General features: G+C 36.3%; 1 protein-coding gene across 1 annotated transcript in view; it reads right to left on the bottom strand.

Annotated features, from left to right (window-relative positions):
- LOC150081026 (putative E3 ubiquitin-protein ligase RNF144A-A) overlaps positions 1 to 19,114 on the bottom strand; it is a 72,472-nt gene that overhangs the window by 20,895 nt on the left and 32,463 nt on the right. Inside the window, exon 3 of the mRNA XM_090382010.1 lies at positions 8,646 to 8,747. Coding sequence (XP_090238136.1) covers positions 8,646 to 8,747 — 102 coding nt within the window. The remainder of the gene's footprint in view (positions 1 to 8,645; positions 8,748 to 19,114) is intronic.

The raw sequence follows: 19,114 nt of genomic DNA, 5'->3' as shown, positions 1-19,114 counted from the left end.
TCATTTCAGAATAATAAAATTATTATAATGAATACTAGGGGGTTTTGCTCCCTGCTCGCTTTTTGCTTGCCAACCCCTGTGCACGTTTTTCTAGATAAAATGTAGAGTTATGATGGAGTAAATCAAATCTTTTCTACGTAAAAGACACAACTGTCGGAATGCACTGATCGATATCTAATCAATGACCTATGTAATTACAGGTGACCCCCGCTTAACGCTGATAGTTCGTTCCGGGAAAACAGAGCGCAAAGTGAATCCACGCTAAGCGAGCGCCATATTCCCATAAGGTAACATATGTATTTGTGAGTTGCGGTCTATTCCATAGGATATTTTCTAATCAATAATAAATGGTAGTGAAAATATGCACCAATGTCGATTAAAAATATTTATTATTCAAAATTTTGTACATATAAAATATTCTACTTTATATACACATATAATTATGAGGTAATTAACTAACGAAAATCATGAATTTATTAATTCGATGGCCCTGTGCTCTCGAGTTTTCGTATCTTTGGATTGAAAAATGTGTCAATTTTGGGTTGTGCTTTGGCCCTCTTCCTCTCATTGTACAACATCATGTAGGGATTTCTTTCTTTCTTCAAATTTCTTATTACCTTGGCACTTCGTTCCATGTCAGGGTCGTTCTCCCGGAAATAATCACACATTTTTTCGAAGTGTTCAAAAGCTTCACTAAGTCCTTTTGCAGTCAGCGACTTCATAGGTTCTTCATCTATAGTATCTTCATCATCATCTCCCTCAATAGCAAGCTCTTGTTCTTTTGTAATTTCCATTAGTTCTTCATTAGAGAGGCCATCCCTGTCGTTGTCGATCATCTCTTGTACGATGTCTTCGTTAATTTCGTGTAATCCTGCTTCTTTTCCGAGCTCAACAATTTGTGTTTTAACATTTTCAACGGAATCATCAGGTTCCTGGGAATGCTTTATGCAATTTTTCCAAACTTTCCTCCACACTCCATTCATGGTTTTCTGAGTCACTTCATCCCAGGCACTTGAAATGTTGTAGATGGCGGTTTTAATGTTATAGGATTTCCAAAACTCCTTTAAGCTCTGTACATTTTCAGTGTTGATGGCTTTAATAGCTTGGGAAAAGGTGTTCCTTATGTAGTGCGCTTTAAATGTTGCAATTACTCCTTGGTCCATTGGTTGGATCAGAGACGTAGTGTTTGGAGGCATGTAAAAAACTTTTATGTGATTGTTCAAGTCTTCTAAGCTCTCTTTGCTTGGGTGTCCTGGTGCATTGTCCATGATTAGAATAGCTTTATAACCAATGTTATTTTTTGCACAATATTTTTCCACTGCAGGACAGAAGAACTCAGCATACCAATCAATGAAAAGCGGCCTGGTTACCCAAGCTTTTTTATTAGCCTACCAGATTACAGGTAGGTTTGATTTAGCTAAACCTTTAAGAGCCCTTGGATTTTTGGAATGGTAAACTAAAAGGGGTTTTAATTTAAAATCCCCCGCAGCGTTACCACCCAACAACAAAGTTAACCGATCCTTCGCCGCTTTGAAGCCTGGCATTTTTTTTCCTTCTTTCGATATGAAACTTCTTTTAGGCATTCGTTTCCAAAAAAGACCTGTTTCATCTATATTAAAAACTTGTTGAGCAGTATAACATCCCTCTTCAATAATTTTAACAAATTCTTTTTTGAAAGTTTCGGCTCCTTGTTGATCTGCACTTGCAGCTTCTCCCTGTATTGCTACGTTGTGCAGGTTATAGCGCTTTCTAAATCTATCAAACCAGCCCTTACTAGCGTTAAATGGTTCCACATTTTTTTCGGGGTGAGCTCCCTTTAAATCTTCATATAGGCTCTTTGCTTTTTCTTTAATAATAATTGAACTTAACGGAATTCTACGTTGAATGTTGTCTTCAATAAAATTATGTAGAAGTTTCTCCATTTCAATCATAATAGCCGGCCTAGCCCTGGTCAATTTAGTTGCCTGCAGGGGAACAGCTGTTTTTCCAGCTGCTAAAATTGATTCTTTATTTTTTATGATTGTTCTTACAGTTGAACCTGCCAGTCCTAAATTATTGCACACATCCACTTGTCTTTGACCGGAATCAATTCTCTTCAAAACGTCTAATTTAATTTTCAAACTCAATGTTTTTCTTACCTTTCCAATCTTTGCACCGTGTCCAGACATTGTTGCTTTTTCATTCTTATCCGCCATAACTCTTTGCAAATGTAACTGCGTTGCACTGATTGTGATACGATGTTCGAGTACAGTAAACTGTCTGTATGTCTAACACTGTATGCACTGAATGATATCTAGAATTCCTCTGGCAAGTGAGCTGAAGACGGTGACAAATGTTTTATTTATCTGAAAAGTTCGATTTTACCGTGCAGTAAAATCAAATGGTTGTTTATTGCCGGAAAAGTACTGTAAATCAATTATGGTGTGACTCATGGAGAATGTTTATGGAATTTCCAAAACAGTAAAACAAACAAATTTTATGTACTTCGGGTGACCACAAGGTCAGAGGAGTTCAGAAGACCAGAGAATACTGTACAAGAAACAGCACTGCATTTAGCACTCATGGGATTGATTGTGTGAAAAACATTTCGCAAGTTATAGTTCCCACAGTAAAACAAAAGAAGAGATAGGGAGTAAATCTATTTTTAGTATCTTTCTATTACAGGTCAGAACAGAAAATGCAGACTTCGTAACAACATATGACACTGGATGGTAAATTTTTTCAACTTGTGTACTAAAAAAGAATTTCTCCCTTGAAACTATCCACACCAAGAAAATAAGAGCATATTGAAAGTTTCAATTTTGTACATAGAGTAGAAATTATAAAAATAATTACTGTAGTTAATTTCATGGTGGCTATTTTCTCCTTTTGCCAAAAAAAAAAAAAAAAAAAAGGCTCAAAACAGACTGGACTGAAGACGGATTTGCCAAAAATTCAATCTGTATGCTAGTAAAATAGCGTTACAGTGAGTTTTGACAGCGTTATAGTCAGATACGGGTTATAATGTAAGAACAGCGTTATAGCGAATCAGCGTAAAGCGAACCGCGTTATAACCGGGGCCTGCTGTATTTACTTGTGCATTTGTAGTGACATAATTGCCTCGCCCACTTGTACCATGTGACCGCATCCCTCTTCTCCCATGGCTACCCCACCATGCGGCATTCTCAAGGTGGAATAAATATCACTATGTAATTATTTATCTGCGTTTATATAGGTCACTCAGGAAAAGGCCTTTTGCTTTGGGTTCCAAAATGCATGAGGAATACTGCTGCATCCAAAAGAGCAGGACTAAAATATTTACAAACTATACAGATATTTAAAATATTTACAAAATACTAAACTATTTACAAATAATCAAACTATATCGGGTCCCTTCATCAGCTGACATTACAATGGAACATCAAATGATGCCGGGTGTGGTCATGTAACAGACAGTGAAGCACATGCACCAGGTTGTTGAATGTTATGGATGCAGTTGTCTTTCAATGGAAAACGTAATTATTTACCTGCACATTTGTAGTGATGTAATTGCCCCATCCTCTTCTCCTATTGGCTCGAATAATTCACGTAAATGCCCCGCACTCTTCTCTCGTTCGCTGAAATAAATATTACTAGGAGGAAAACTTTTTTAATGTATAGAGAGATACGCTGATTGTCCTCACAAATTCATTATATTTCATTGTACCTGCCAAATGTGTTGAGCCATTCTGTTGCCTGAGAAGAAATATCATGCATCTTGGATTAGTGTAAATGTAGATAAATGGTACAGTCAACTGATTTAGTACTCAGAGTAGTATTCAAATATTTTAGTCAAATTAGCAAGGAATTTTTGTGCCAATATATTCCTCTTCAGCTGTTCTGTACGAATAATATAAAGCTTTCTCCTAATACCAACAGCAAAACAAAATTAAGAGGAACTTATCACCAGCAATCAATCATATAAAACATTAGAATCTGTTTCAGTTTTAAAATGCAGAAAATTGGATTTCTGTTATGAAATAACAAATATTCTGAAAAAGTGAAGAAAGCTGAGCATCACGTGTTACTGGACTCAGGGCTTAGCATTTCTCCAGCCTTTACACTTTTTTTTTTTGTTTTTTATGAAAACCCCAAACACGAGAGGTATTAGAACCTATAGTACTTAGTACCGTGCTTGGGTTGGAGGTTGAGAAGACGAGAGAAGATATTTGTTGACATTAGACTTGAACTTCTGTAGACTGTAATTTTCAGGAAAAACATAAGAAGGAAGGCTCGTCCAGAAAACAGCAGTTGATTGAATAAACGAGGAAGATGAAAAGTTGGTTCTGTGAGTATGAAGTTGGACAGTAAATGGATGTTGGCTGGTGGTGGTACGTGCTCGGACTGTTTTGAAAGAGAGAGGGGGAATTACAGAAGCCAATTCAGAAGAACAGTGCCCATGGAAGTACAGTCAGTCCTCGTATAACATGTGTTTACACTACACGAATTCGATCATACACGATTTATAAATAGGGGAACAATATCGTATATAACACAAACCGAATTCGCTTATGCACGATAAACCTTTGTGTTTACAAGAAATAGCAGTCGAACGTGGAATCACCCCATCTGAACGCAACACGGGAAGATTCTGAAAATGCATTTGTTTTTTATATCAGTGAAGGGAAAACACATTTCACCAAAACATAAAAATCCACACAATTCCAGCTATTGGTATTATCGCAAATGCGATTAGATTGAGTTTACTACCAGTTTATAACAGATTCCACTAGCAGAAATGCAACTGGAAATTGTCTTTATTGTTTTATGGTAGTAACCCCAGAAATGTGCTTTAGTAAAATGTGAGGTGTTAATAGTGCATCTCTGCCTTTACAGTGTTGTTTATTCAGTTGCTGCATGCATGCAGCTTTGTTTATGTGTATCAAGCATGCCTCCTCACTTTGTAATTGTGTTTTATTCCCTAAAAATGAGTAAAATACTAAAAATGTGTGAAAAGGAAGCATCCTGGTGAAGACACTACAGATTCAGAGAAAAAAAAGAAAAGCAATATCGATAGACAGAGGCGGACTGGGTCAAAAATTCTTACCCAGTAAAATTTGTAGCGGCCTCATACTAGCGTTTATGACCAAAATCACACCAGCCTGCATCGTCTTCTGGCCTCCGGCCCACTGGCGTTTCCCCCGTAAGGCTTATGGCCAGTCCGCCTCTGTCGACAGAGAAAAAATATGAAATTGTGAAACACTTTGAGTGAAATGAAAGACCATGTAATATTGCACGTGCTACAGGCCTAATTGAGGCAAAGCGAGAATTAGAAAGAATGCAGAGAAAATAAAAACATTCATAGCAGGAACAACTCAAAGTGTAACAAAAATCCATTAGATCAAGACAAAGAATTGGAAGAGATGGAACGGCTGTCATCTGTTTGGATAGAAGATCAAACAAAGAACAAGTATGCTTACGATAGAAGCAAAAACATTAGCAATATTTTATTATGTAATAGTTGTAATAAAATACGTATTTTATTACGATTATTTATTGTGTTTGGTAATGTTTTGGTTACAAATGTGTGTTCAATCTTGGGTGGTCAGCACCTAACCCTATTTTTCTCATAGGGCCTGTTATTTATATTGCATGAGGGTTTCTAGGAACACAACTGTTGTGCTATACGAGGACTTACTGTATCCAGAAACAGTACGTCTATGAGACAGCAAGTGGAGAAACTCTGTTAGAGATGAGTCATTAATTAACCTAACTGTCCTCTTCTGAATGGAATCTAGAAGCCTGAGAGAGGTTTTGGGGGAACTGCCCCAGATGTGGGAACAATATTCCATGGTAGGGCAGATTTGCGATTTGTACAGAGTGAAAAAAAAGAAAAGCAATATCGATAGACAGAGGCGAACTGGGTCAAAAATTCTTACCCGGGGAAATTTAACTGAATAATTTCACTGACATGATCTGAGCAAATGTTGACAGGTCAGCTGTTTGGAAGAAAAGTAATGCCGAGAGAAAACCAAGTTTTTTAGATGCAGAGGAAGCAATATTTGTAATGTGCTTGTGCCAAGAGAGATTAGAAGTCAGGGTAATCCCCAAAAGAGATATATCAACTTGCCTAGAAATCGGAGTGTCACCAAAGATAAGCACAGGAGCAGAAGAATCTTTTTTGCAAGATATAAAACAAGACTGAGTTTTAGAAGGATTGAAATCAACTAATTTGTCTTTACCCCACTGGAGAATTACCTGGAGATCGGCATTTAAGGAATTGGTAGCAGATATTCGAGAAGTTGAAGCTGATTGAGCAGCGCAAGGTTTCTCAAAATGGAAAGTGGAATGCAATTTCCAAGCAGAAAGAAAAACACCTTTGGAATAAGAAAGTGAAAAAAGGCAGCAAAGAACAGGAGTAAGTCAGGGGCACAGGCTTTGAGAACAAGTGGAGAAATACCATCACGACCTGGAGCTTTCTTAGCATTAAGATTCATCAAAATCCTTTTGACAGAAGACCACAGGAGGCATTGAATGGAGCATATTGGGAATTGTGGGAGGTGTTTTACCAAGATCATTAATACATGAGTTGGAAGAAAAACGGGATGCTAGCAGGTCAGCTTTATCCTTGGCCGAAGTGACAACAGAACCATCTGGTTTTGATAGAGGTGGGAGCAGAGATGGGCAAAAGTTGCGACCAATAGCTTTGGAAAGAGACCAGAATGCTCGGCTACCATTAGGGGGAAGAAGCAAGTTTTCTACTCTCAGCCCGTTCAAAATCTAGTTTGGACTGATTAATAACTTATAATTGTTGCAAGCTTTGGTGTAGGCAGAAAATGAAACTGAAGAATTGGAAACAAGCCAATTACGATATGCTACGTTCTTCTCTTGAACAGCCTTAGCACATTTATTGGAAAACCAAGGTTTAGATAAAGGACGAGATTTTAAAGTGGAGTGTGGAATAAAGGATTCCATTCCTACAAGAATAATTTCACTGACATGATCTGGGCAAATGTTGACATCAAAAGTTTTGAAACAGTAATCCAACCAAGGAAAAGAAGAAAAGAAATCTTGCAGGTCATCCCATTTTGATTTCTTGTAATGCCAACAAACACGAGATTGGGAATAGCCATGAGATAAAGGCTCCATTAGAGAAGAGACAATCACCAAGCTGTGATCTGAGGTGCCTAAAGGACCACTCACTTCGACCATGTACTTAGAAGCGTTGTTTGTGAAAAAAGATCAAGCATGTTGGCTGTATGGTTAGGATTGTCCAGTATTCTTGTAGGTAAATGAACAATCTGTGTAAGGTCATTAGTAATTGCAAAAGCCTCAGCATCTCGACCAGCTGGGTCGGTGTGACTAGAAAACGGAAGTCAGCTGGAGTTGTGAACACTAAAATCACCATGGAAAATTACCTCACTGTTACGAAAGTTGGACTGGAGAAAGTCAAGTTGCAAAGAGAGGAAGTCGAACATTTATGGATTTCTGGACAGTGTGTGACAGTACCTTAAAGATAAGATGTATAGTTATAAACCTAGGGCACTGCCAGATTTGTGGAAGAAGTTGCAGCAAGCATATATGCTTGGTACAAGGCCCAATGGTTTTTTTTTAACTGGGAGTGAAGTACTTTTGTTTTCTCTTCCCCACGTTAGGCCTAAATATATTTTACAGACTGTTAACTTTCTTCCACTCCTGCAAAACATCAAGTCAGTAACTATGACAAAAATTGTGTAAAATGATAGTTGACACATGTGCCACAATATGTTAAACTGTTGAGAAAGGATGCTGTTCTCATAAGCATGTGCATATTGGTGGTAGAGGGGCATCTTATCAAACCTTTGCTACACAGCATACATCAGTTCAATAATCTAGGTTTGTATTTCCAAAAGATAACTCAATAAACTTTAAGGAATACAACACTTTATAGCGTATGCTGTGTATATAATTTTAATTGCCTTATATATAGAAAGAAAGAGAGCAGAAAATATAAGATAAGGTAAGAGCAATGCAAATGTTTTTTTTTTTTTTCAGTCACGTGTGAACAATGCATAGCATTTTAGATGAAAATTAAAAATGACTTTCATTTCTTGAAGTACACAAACTGCTTTAGGAAGGCTGTCACTAAGTGTTGTCTTCTATGATAGTGTATCCTAGTACTGCAGAATAAAAAGTAAGAATAGTTAAAAATGACTTCACCTTCATCAGCAATATCAAGATCAATAATTCTTTCATTCACAAGTTCACAGCAGTGAGGTTTCAGCAAAGGACTCTCTGTGGACTAAATTTTTTCATGGAATTTTTTGAAAAATTGTAGAAATTAAAACTTTGCACCTAAATGCTTTTAAATATTAATCTGTTCATATTTTAGCCTGATTGTCCAATGTTAGAGATGACAGCATTTACTGGAAGATTTTGAAACAATTTTTATATTAACCGATACATTAATTGATTTGTATATAAAATCAACTTGGAAGATTAAATTGATGTATGTATTCTGGCAAGAATTAAGTAAGTAACTGGCTAAAATATCCTTTCTAGCACTTTTCTCTGTCCCTTTGATTCTCAAACAAATTCATAAAACATATATAATACAGTATATGAAATTACAAGAGGGTACACAACTAAAAAAGTTGGACTAAAAACTAAAAAAAAAAAAAACAGTAGCAAACTATAGAAAACCTTACTTCAGATGCTTGTACTTTGCCTTCTATTCCACACTGTGCATCAGGACAAGCTATCACTACATTTCCTTCTCTAATATTAATAATCACATATTGTCTCATACACTATAAAAGAGAAATAGTTATTTATTAGAAACTTGTTTTTTCCAAAATTTTTTTCTAAAAGTACTGTTGATCGTGCTCATTTCATGCATTGAAACAAATATATTAATGTAATTTTTAATTTTATCTGATGAGTGACAAAATTTTAGAGAAGCAAAAATTTGAAATTCATATAACTTCTTTAACAAAATCAATTAGAAACAACAAAATAGAAAACATTTCTGACCCAATGTTAAAATGATACGACATAAATAGTAATTAGTCTTGCTCTTAAAGAAATACTGAGAAAACAAACAAACAAAAAAGAGTAGAAGGTAACATGTTTTGTAAAAACAGACTGATCAATACTAGAATTAGTATTAAGGATAAGGGACTATTCTTTCCATTTCATTTTCTTTTATACATTTCCATGCAAAGTGAAGAATAAAGCTATTCTGTATCAGCAGGGAAAAAAAAAAAATCAATTATAATTTGTCCACCACTAAAATATAGCTCTTCAATCTTGAAGTTGGTCAGATTCACTACTTCAACTATCTTGGGAAATAACTGAATCCAAGGAGCAACAGCACAATGGCCTGAAGATTAACTTCATGAGATTTAATCGTCTGTTGCTTCCCAAAACTTTATACAATATTTAGGTCCCCTTGTTCTAGTTTTGCTTACCAATATGAGCATATCTGTCTCATTTATTTTGGCACCTCCGTAACCAGATGGCCTCTGTAGTACACGCTTCTTGATTAGACCAGGGTTCGAGCCCGTGACCACCAAATACGGAGGATGCGGAAAGGTCAGAGAATGACCACATATCCCTGGAGCAATATGGCCTTAGTTGCTAATACTCCTAAAAAAACAAATAACAAACAAACAACAGCCTCATTCATTTTGTTTATTCCTTTATAGACCTTAACATTGATTAGGTCATCTCTGTAAGGTGTCTAGTTTCTTAGAATGGCATTCCAGTTTCTTCTAGTCTATTCTAAGTCCTTAATATGTTACTGATTCAAAACCCAGCCCTCTCCAAACAAGTGATGAACTCACCTTATTATCACAAAGATTGGGCAAAGGAAAAAGAAATTTGAAAGACTGTCTCTGAAGTTGTAATGACCAAAATTCTGCAATCTAGAATATTTAAAGAAGGTAACTTGGGAATTGTTTGGCACACTTGGAACGTTATCTGAAAACCAAAACTGTCTCTTTTGTTTCTGCTTCTTACTGAGAAGGAATCTATGGATAAGGGACCATTCTTCCCATTTCATTTTCTTTTTATACATTTCCAGCACAAAAAGGCATATCTAACCCTATGTACTTTTACACTTTTCTTTTACTCAGAGAACCTCACCATGATTTGTTCTAATTTGAACAAACATTATTTGGCTAAGTTGCTTATTTTTAGTTCTCTTGGCTGCTCAACATCTTTTGGGACATTGACAAGAACAAATCATTTTTAAGAGAGTAAGCTGTCTGAATGTTTGGAGTTAGGTTATCCAAATTGGGTGGATGGCTTGGAGCATTATCTAATTTTGAGAAGTTCTACTTGGAATATCATTCAACAAATAGTTCCATGCAATGCAAAAACCAATCTGGAAATACAGTCAGATTATATTATCACCAGATTTTTTTATCGTATCCAAATAACTGAGTCTATTCTTTTGATATTTTTGCTGATCTAAGAGATAAAAAAGCAAAAGCCTTAACATTCCCAGCTGCACTGTCTACTCCATCTTTTGCCAGCTTAAATCTGATGGTGCCTTATTTACCTCTGAATTGAAGTTCATTGGATCCTTGGAAAAGGATAACCAAAAGAACAATATAACAAACTATACAGCAATACAACAGTCCATTCACAATAAGATGTAACTGTATAGCATTACTACTATTTTCAATAGTATGGAAAACAGACTACTGTTTTCCATAGTTTACAAAGTGAAAACAGAAAACTGAAAACTTCAAAGTTACCATACGAGGTGCTATCTAAACGTTCTCAAAATTTGAACGTTGTGCAGGAACTACGTCTAGTACGTGCTTGTAGCGCTAGGTAACACTGCATGCATCTGTTGTGAATCAGTGTGCCACAAGGTGTCAGGCTGGATAGAGTCATTGAATGTTTATGCACAGTTCTGTGGCAGTGTGTTTTGCATAGTTTGCAATTGTTGCGATGGCTAATGTGAGAGACCAACGTGCTTGCATCAAGTTTTGTAATATCGATAGCAGAAACCCATAAGAGGTTGAAACAAGCTTTTGGTGACAATGCTTTAGACCAGACGCAAACCTAATACTGGTTTAACCATTTTAAAAATGGTCAAATGTCAGTTGATGACGACGATCGCTCTGGGCATCCACCACTGAGCACCACCATGGAAAATGTCACCAAAGTTTGGGCGGCAATCCGTGAAAACCACAGGCGGACTACCCATGACATTTGTGGCATTGTAGGACTATCATATGGCATGTGTCAATGGATTTTGTCAGACAAGTTGAACATGAGAAGCATTACAGCCAAGTTCATGCCATGGTTACTAAGTGAAGACTAAAAGCAGCATCGCATAGAAGTTATCAGAGATCTTCAAGAATGGGCCAAGAGTGATCAAAACTTCCTTTCTCAGTTGTCACTGGTGACGAGAGTTGGGTATGTGGTATTACCCAGAAACCATGCAACAATCATCCCAGTGGAAGAGCCCATCTTTGCCCCGACCAAAGAAAGTCCGACAAGTGAGGAGCAATGTGAAGTCCATGCTGATCTGGTTTTTTTTTTTTTTTTTTTGGCCATTGACGGGATTATCCATAAGGAATTTGTCCCTTCTAGCCAGACTGTCAATGCAAAGTTCTACTGCGACGTCCTGAGGTGGTTAAGGGAAGCCATCAGGAGGAAACGTCCAGAGAAGTGGCGCACAAAGAACTGAGTCCTTCATCATGACAACATGCCAGCCCACACATCTCTCACTGTGGCACAGTTTTTGGCATCCAAAAACATAACAATTGTCCCCCCCCCCTTATTCACCACACTTAGCCCCCTGTGACTTCTTCCTCTTCCCAAGAATGAAAATCAAGCTGAAGGGTCAAAGATTTGACAGTGTAGAGGATACCCAAATTGAATCACAGGTGGCGCTGAACACTATGACGAAGTAGAACTTTCAGGAAGCATTCAAATCATGGGAGAAGTGCTGGAATTGGTGTTTATGCACTCTAGGAGACTACTTCGAAGGTGACAGTGGCGAATAAGACCCAGGGTGAGTCTAATTTATTTTATAAATACATTTCAGGACCTTTGAATAGCACCTCATATATTGTAAAAAATGCAAAAAATAACAAATCTTATAGCATGTAGTTTCTTCAAAGCTTGCTGGCAACAAGGAATGCATATGCTTCTCCATCTGCAGAGGTCATCCTTAAGCAGACAGTGTACAAGAGACAGCTCTACTGTAGTTGTGTACGAAGATTAAGATGTGATCTGCAATTAATTTTTGAATACAGTAAGTGTACAAAAAACCAGAACCACACTGAAGAGTTTAAACCACAAATTGTGTTATGATGCCAGTATGTTTGTCCAAAATTATAAAGTAAGCTGTGTATGATGCTAATGAACGTCAAAGCATGGGAAAAGCTGGTGAAGAAAAATCATCCCATCACTGAAGAGGTGGCACTAAAGCAGTGAATATTGGCATCCTTTCTGTGCATAACAGTCATAAGAATACCTTAAAAAGGTGTAACTGTTAATGAACAAATGTACCTTTGATCAAGAAGTGTAAACTTAATAGGTTCCTTGATATTTATTCATCAGAATAAATATCAAGGAACCTATTAAGTGGCGCCTCCGTAGCCAAGTGGGAAGGAGCAGCAGTGCGTAACACACGCTTCTTGATTAGACCAGGGTTTGATCCCGTCACCACCAAATACGGAGGATGCGGAAAGGTCAGGGAATGACCACCGCATATTCCCAGAGCAATATGGCCTTAGTTGCTAATGCTCCTAAAAATCAAATAATAGCAAATAACAAATAACATCAGAACTAAGCAAGAAATTAATGTGTTTTATGATTCTCAAACCATACAAAGCAGGAAGAAGAGGCCTTCTTAAAACAGAAAGTCACCAATAGTGATGAATCCTGGCTGTATTATTTTAGCAGAGAGAAAGTAGAGAAAAAACAAGAGTGGGAACCCATCTTGCTTGACCAAAGAAATATACAGCACGAAATATAACAGGGAGTGTTACTCGCCATCTTCTAACACCATAAAGGAATATTTCTGGAAACTGTGTGGAAAAAGCAGAAAGGCAAATGAAAAGTGCAACATGCCCTGTGAACCATCTAAAGTCAACTATTCAGAACAAATTCCAAAGTCTGATATTCACAAATGTGAGCTTGCAGCACAGAAACACACCACCTACCACTGTTCTCCTAAACTATGTCAGTGATGATACAGGAGATTTGGTATGAAACACTGATTCACCTCCATATACACCGGACATAACACAAAGTGATTTTAACCTTTTATGGCCACTGCAAAAAGGCACTTGGAGGATTCTTTTTAGACAAAGATGGTAGAGAGTGAATGGTCTCAGAAACAGCCAAATAAAATCCCTTCAGAATTCATTTGGCTCATTGATTCAGTGCTGGAGGAAGTGTATGTGATTATAAACGGTTTATGAATGTGATTACATGTTTGTGAATGGTTCTATACTGAAGACTAAAATTTATGTTTTGCCTATCATGAAATTAAAACAGTTTTTATGTAACTTTTGTGGCTTTCATTTGAATTGCCCTTGTACATAAAAAAGAGATCATATTATAGTTTAAGCCAACAGTTTAAAACTTACAGTAACTTTGAATCTTATATTTACATACTTAAATTTTAATTCTTTCAATGTATATCCTAAATTTAATTGCCATAATGTATCTTATGTAATGTAATGCAGGATATCCTTAAATTATTAAGCCCATTTCAAATGGAAAAATCATCAATCATTAATATCTACCTGTGTTTCACCAGCTTTTAGTAATCATCATCTCAAAGTAAAATTCCTCACTACACTAATTATTCTTTAATAACTAGCTTGTGAAAATACAATAAAGCTGTTTTTATGAAACTTAAAGTATTCTAATCATTGGAAAGTGTCTCTTATATGTGATTAACTGTTGTGCTAAATACACTAGTTTGTCCACTTCCTTTTTTGTCACAACATACTACCAGTTACTAATTGATTTTCAACAAATGCATTGCTAATTTTTTTTGGATGAATGTGATTACTATGGATGTGGTAAGCAAAGAAACACATGCACCTTTTTTAGGGTGGTTCCATTTTTATCTGATAACTGCAATACCCATTAGTTTCAAACAAATGTATTGCAACATTATCTGTTTTAGTACTGCTCTTAGAATGAATCAACAAAAGAAGACTGAGAAGGAAATAAAAAAAAAAAAAAATTTAACTGTTCAACAAGTTAAACAAAACCAAAATACTCTAAGATATTTTAACTATTTCACCTAAATTTTTAAAATGGGTAACATCATTGACGTACGCTGTATCTATGAGTGCAAACTTTCCTGTAACATCCTTAACTTGATTTTCACTAAGGATCCAAAGAAACTACATTAAAAACTCAACAAAACAGGAACCAATAGTTGGTAGTGTAGGTTTACCATATTTTCTTTTTCAAATTCATGCACAAAATGGCTTCAGCATAAAGAACATGGAAAATATACATATACCATTTTGTATTCCTGGTTACAGAATTAAATAATTATAATTATTAAATACAGTACAGATGATTTTTAAGTACTATTTCAGAATTTATAAATATTTTACTCTGCTTATGGGAAACATAAGCAGATTATCTGCTTATGCATTTTTAAACTCAGGATTTCTAATTGCTTAACATTCTGTTCATTAAACTTATTACCAAATACTCATTACCAAGTTGGAAGGATGAGCTCCTTTGGGGTTTAAACATACCTTAAAAGGTCACAATTACAATAAGACAGAGAACAATCCACTAAGTAATTCAGAACTGTTCAGAAAAATCAGAACTTAACAGCAAATGCTTCACTGTGCTTCACGTGGTCGAAGCTATCCAATTATGGATATCAACGAAAACAATTGCAATATGTCACTTCTGTTATATCAAAATTTTTATACTAAAAGGTTTTAAGGCTGAAAGCATCGGACTAAGGAAAATTGACTAATCGAACAAATTAGTACATTGCATAATTTTAGTTCGCAGTAAATCACCGAAGTAAGTGAAATAGCATCACTTTTGTGATATCTCATATTGTGAATGCCTTCACGAGTTGCTCTGATATTGAACTACCTAGAATAAGCAACACTTAGACACTGGATTCTCGAATAGGCAACACTTCACTAGTGGATTCTCGGTGGATACCAACCACCCCTGGGTGGTGGTATCCACTGAGAATAAGTAACATTAGTCTTCTTAGTGGTGAAGCGTAGGAGGTAGTGCAATATCTTATTGGAGGGAGTGCAATATCAGGGCAATTCATTGTGAAGGCATTCACAATATGAGATGTAAAAAAGATGCCATTTCACCTATGTCGGTGGTTTACTACAAAGTAAAATGAAGCTTGGCACTAACTTGTTCGATTACCAAATGTTTATATTGTTTAATATTTTTTAATATTAAAAATAAAGAATTTCTATATTTCAAAAATGTATTAAGTGGGAAAACGTCATTATAATAATACACTCTGTATTCTTTATCACGAACGTCTTACGCAGGAAAATAATACATTACAATATATAGAGGTGAAATTGGGACTTAAGAAACCAAACTTAGTACAGGAGAAAATTTCTTATGAGGGAATTTCTTATCTGAGTTCTATTGTAAATACAATTATGAATTTATTTAATTAATAATTAAACATACATAATTAGTCATATTAAAATATTAATTAGATTATAAAATAAAATAAAATAATTATTCAATTATATCTCAGAGTTAAGAAGACTACCTCTTTTTTTTTTGCGGTCAGCACGATTTAAACTACTTTCAATTAATGAAGTGGTCTTAATATTGACAATACAACAAACTTCACAACTAGTTACACTGGCATTGCACAACTCTCAAATAAATCCCATTATTTTCATGATGTTACTTGTTAAAAGGTTAATTCTGTCATTTATAAGACAATGACTAAATAACAGATTAATGTTTTGGCAGCAAACATCATTTATAAAAGATTAATCTGATAACTGCAATACCCACTAGTTTCAAACAAATGTATTTGTATTTGAAAGTAATGTAATAACAAAGCAACTTGATGTGAAAGTAAAGTTTGTTCTATGGCTCAAGGCAGGGGTGTATTTTCACACTAGCACATGCCTAGAATCCCAATATCTGTGGACCAAAAAGTTGAAATATACTTAAAAATATAGAGGTTTTTTTTGGTAGCAATAGAGACACACAATGCTTCAGAACCACAACTCATCCAAACATTCTACTGGTTTGAGAACACATTTTTCACACCCTACTGATGCCACTCATGTTCACACTAATGCAGCCACAGTAGTGGTAAGTGATGATTAACAGTTCCTGTAAGTCACCTTTCCAAGTGACACATTCCCATAGCCGGAGTCAGGTAGTCAAATTCCAGGAATTGCCCATGGAAACCAAAGACACCTGGTAACCCCAGTGTAATGACCACAATGTCATAAAATAGATATTGGTATTGCCCAAAGAGATTTCTGTGGCCAAAAGAAAAGGCGAGGGTTTCAATTTCAAGAAAGGAGACTGGCAAAATGCAGTATTTCTTGGGTCTATAGGGATGACTACACGTTGTGATTTATCCTGAAAACTAAAAAAAAAAAATTTTTTTTTTATGAAACACTAAACAGGAAAGGTATTAGAACCTATAATACTTAGTACCATGCATGGGTTGAAGGTTAAGAAGATACTTGTTAACATCAGAATTGAATTTCTGTAGATTGTAAATTTCAAGAAAAACATATTAAGGGAGGTTTTTCCAGTAAACTGACACTGAAGGGATAAATGAAGAAGAAAAGTTGGACAGAAAATGGATGTTGACTGGTTGCAGCTGGTGTTCGGACTGGTTTGAAAGGGGAGGGGGGTTGAATTAAAGAGCCAATGCAGAAAATTGCTCATGGAATTATCTATAGAAATGGCAGAAACAGAATGTCTATAAGACAGAGTGGAGAGACTTTGTAAGACATGGGTCAATAATTACCCTAACTATCCTCTTTTGAGTGAGGTCTAGAAGCCTAAGAGAGGCTATGGGGTCATGTCCCCAGATGTGGAAAAAATATTCCATGGTAGAGCAGATTTCAAATTTGTACAGAGTGAGTAACTGTTTGGAAGAAAAGTAATGCTCAGAGTGAAAGAGAAAACCCAGTTTTTTTGGTTGCAGAAGGAGCAATATTTGAATGTACTTATGCCAAGAGAGATTAGAAGTCAAGGGAATCCCTAATAGAGATACACAATCTTTTATATAAATCTGAGTATCATCAAAGATAAGCACAGGGGTAGAAGAATCCTTTTTGTGAGACAAGCGAGTTTTAGCAGGATTGAAATTAAGTTACCTTTTCCTCATTGAAGAATTACCTGGAGATCAGCATTTCAGGAACTGGTAGTGGATATTCAAAAAGTTGAAGCTATTCGAGCAGGGCAAGGATTCTCAAACTGGAAAGCAGAATGCAATGTGCTATCATCAACAAAACTATGGATAGAATTTCCAGTCAACAGTGAAAAAAGGAAAACAGTGGGCGAAAGAACTGAACTTTGGGAAACACTAGCATTAGTGTAGGAGTTAGAAGACAAAGAGCCATCTATCACACACAGTGAGCACTCAGAGAAAAAACTGGATATCCAATTATAAAACAGTTGGCAAATCCATAAAATGGAAGCTTAAAAGGTCTTCTGACCTTTATGCCAAACTAGCCTTTGAAATGTCAAGAGTAACTGCTTGAGTTTCACCAAACTTTTCCATTGAATTTGTCCACAAATGGGTAACATAAGCCAGTATTGACAATCATATTGACAATCACGGATCAGATGGAAGATTTTAAGATAGTTTAAGAGTTGGAAATTAATGGATTCCTCCATTACTTTAGAAAGAGTAGAAGTGAGTGCACTGGTACGATAATTGGATGGGAGGGATTTGTGACTCTTTTCAGGAACTGGCTAGATAAGAGCAAATTTCCAAGTGGAATAAGAAATTGTAAAAAGGCTACACAGAATAGGAGCAAGCTCGGAAGCACAGGTTTTGAGAACAAGTGGAGGAATACCATTCAGAACCTGGAGCTTTCTTGGTATCAAGACTGTTCAAAATTCTTCCAACATCTTTTTGATGGAAGACCACAGGAGGCACTGAGCAGAGTGTACTGGGAATGGTAGGAAGCAGTTTATCAAGATTGTCAATACAAAAAGAAAAGTAGGTGCTAGTAAGTTGGCTTTATCTTTAGCTGAGGTGGCAATAGAACCATCAGGTTTTAACAGTGGTGGGAGTACAGATGGACAAAAGTTGTGGCAATAGTTTTGGCAAGAGACTAGAATGCTTGACTACCCATATGGACAAGAAGAAAGTTTTATACTCTTAGCCTGTTCAAAATCTAGTATGGAATGATTAATAACTGTTTTACAATTGTTGCAAGCTTTGGTGTAGGCATAAAATGAACCTGGAGATTTGGATGCAAGCCAGTTATGATATGCAGCATCTTAAATATTCTTTTAGTGTCAGTGATATCAAGAACTGGAAATTGGCAAAATAATAATGAGTTGCCAATAGTGAGCTATCTAGTGGCCTGCCTGCGAACATCGTTCATTTTGCAGCTGTATCCTTAAAATGTAAGGAAATTAGATGTTCCCATCATAACCTCAAAAGACACCGATCATACTGCATGATGGAAGAGATAGAGGGAGTTCTGGAGCTTTGCTCTGGAGACTAAACATGGATTTTACCACTTAAATATTCCAATAAACAAGTGGTAATGCACTGGTTGATGAGAGTCATCTACCACCTAGTATTGCCTGGTAACACAGAGGGGGTGGCATTCCTCATGTGTTGTGTGGATCCCATGCTTTGACCCCTGCTTATATTGGTTCACACCTGGATGGTCACTCAATATAATTGGTGCACACATGTATTATAACCAGGGTTAGTAACAGTCCGACCATCATGAAGATGCAAGCAGAGAATCTGGTTGTTGCAGAACGACCAGATTAAATTCAGTCCACTTGACTCAAATGTCACATGAATATTGGTTCCATCAGCGTTTTAGACTCCCAGGTAGCAAGTTCAAGCTTATCACACCTAGAGAAATGTCTGTGACAAACCTCAAGGCCCAAATGCATTTGCTCCAGTAGAAATGTTCCACAAAAGAACAGGATAATGGTGAAGCACTGT

The sequence above is a fragment of the Mastigoproctus giganteus genome, chromosome 9 (assembly GCF_048544385.1).
Source record: "Mastigoproctus giganteus isolate SK-2022 chromosome 9, ASM4854438v1, whole genome shotgun sequence".
Lineage (NCBI taxonomy): Eukaryota > Metazoa > Arthropoda > Arachnida > Uropygi > Thelyphonidae > Mastigoproctus > Mastigoproctus giganteus.
This window is presented reverse-complemented; position numbering and strand designations above follow the sequence as displayed.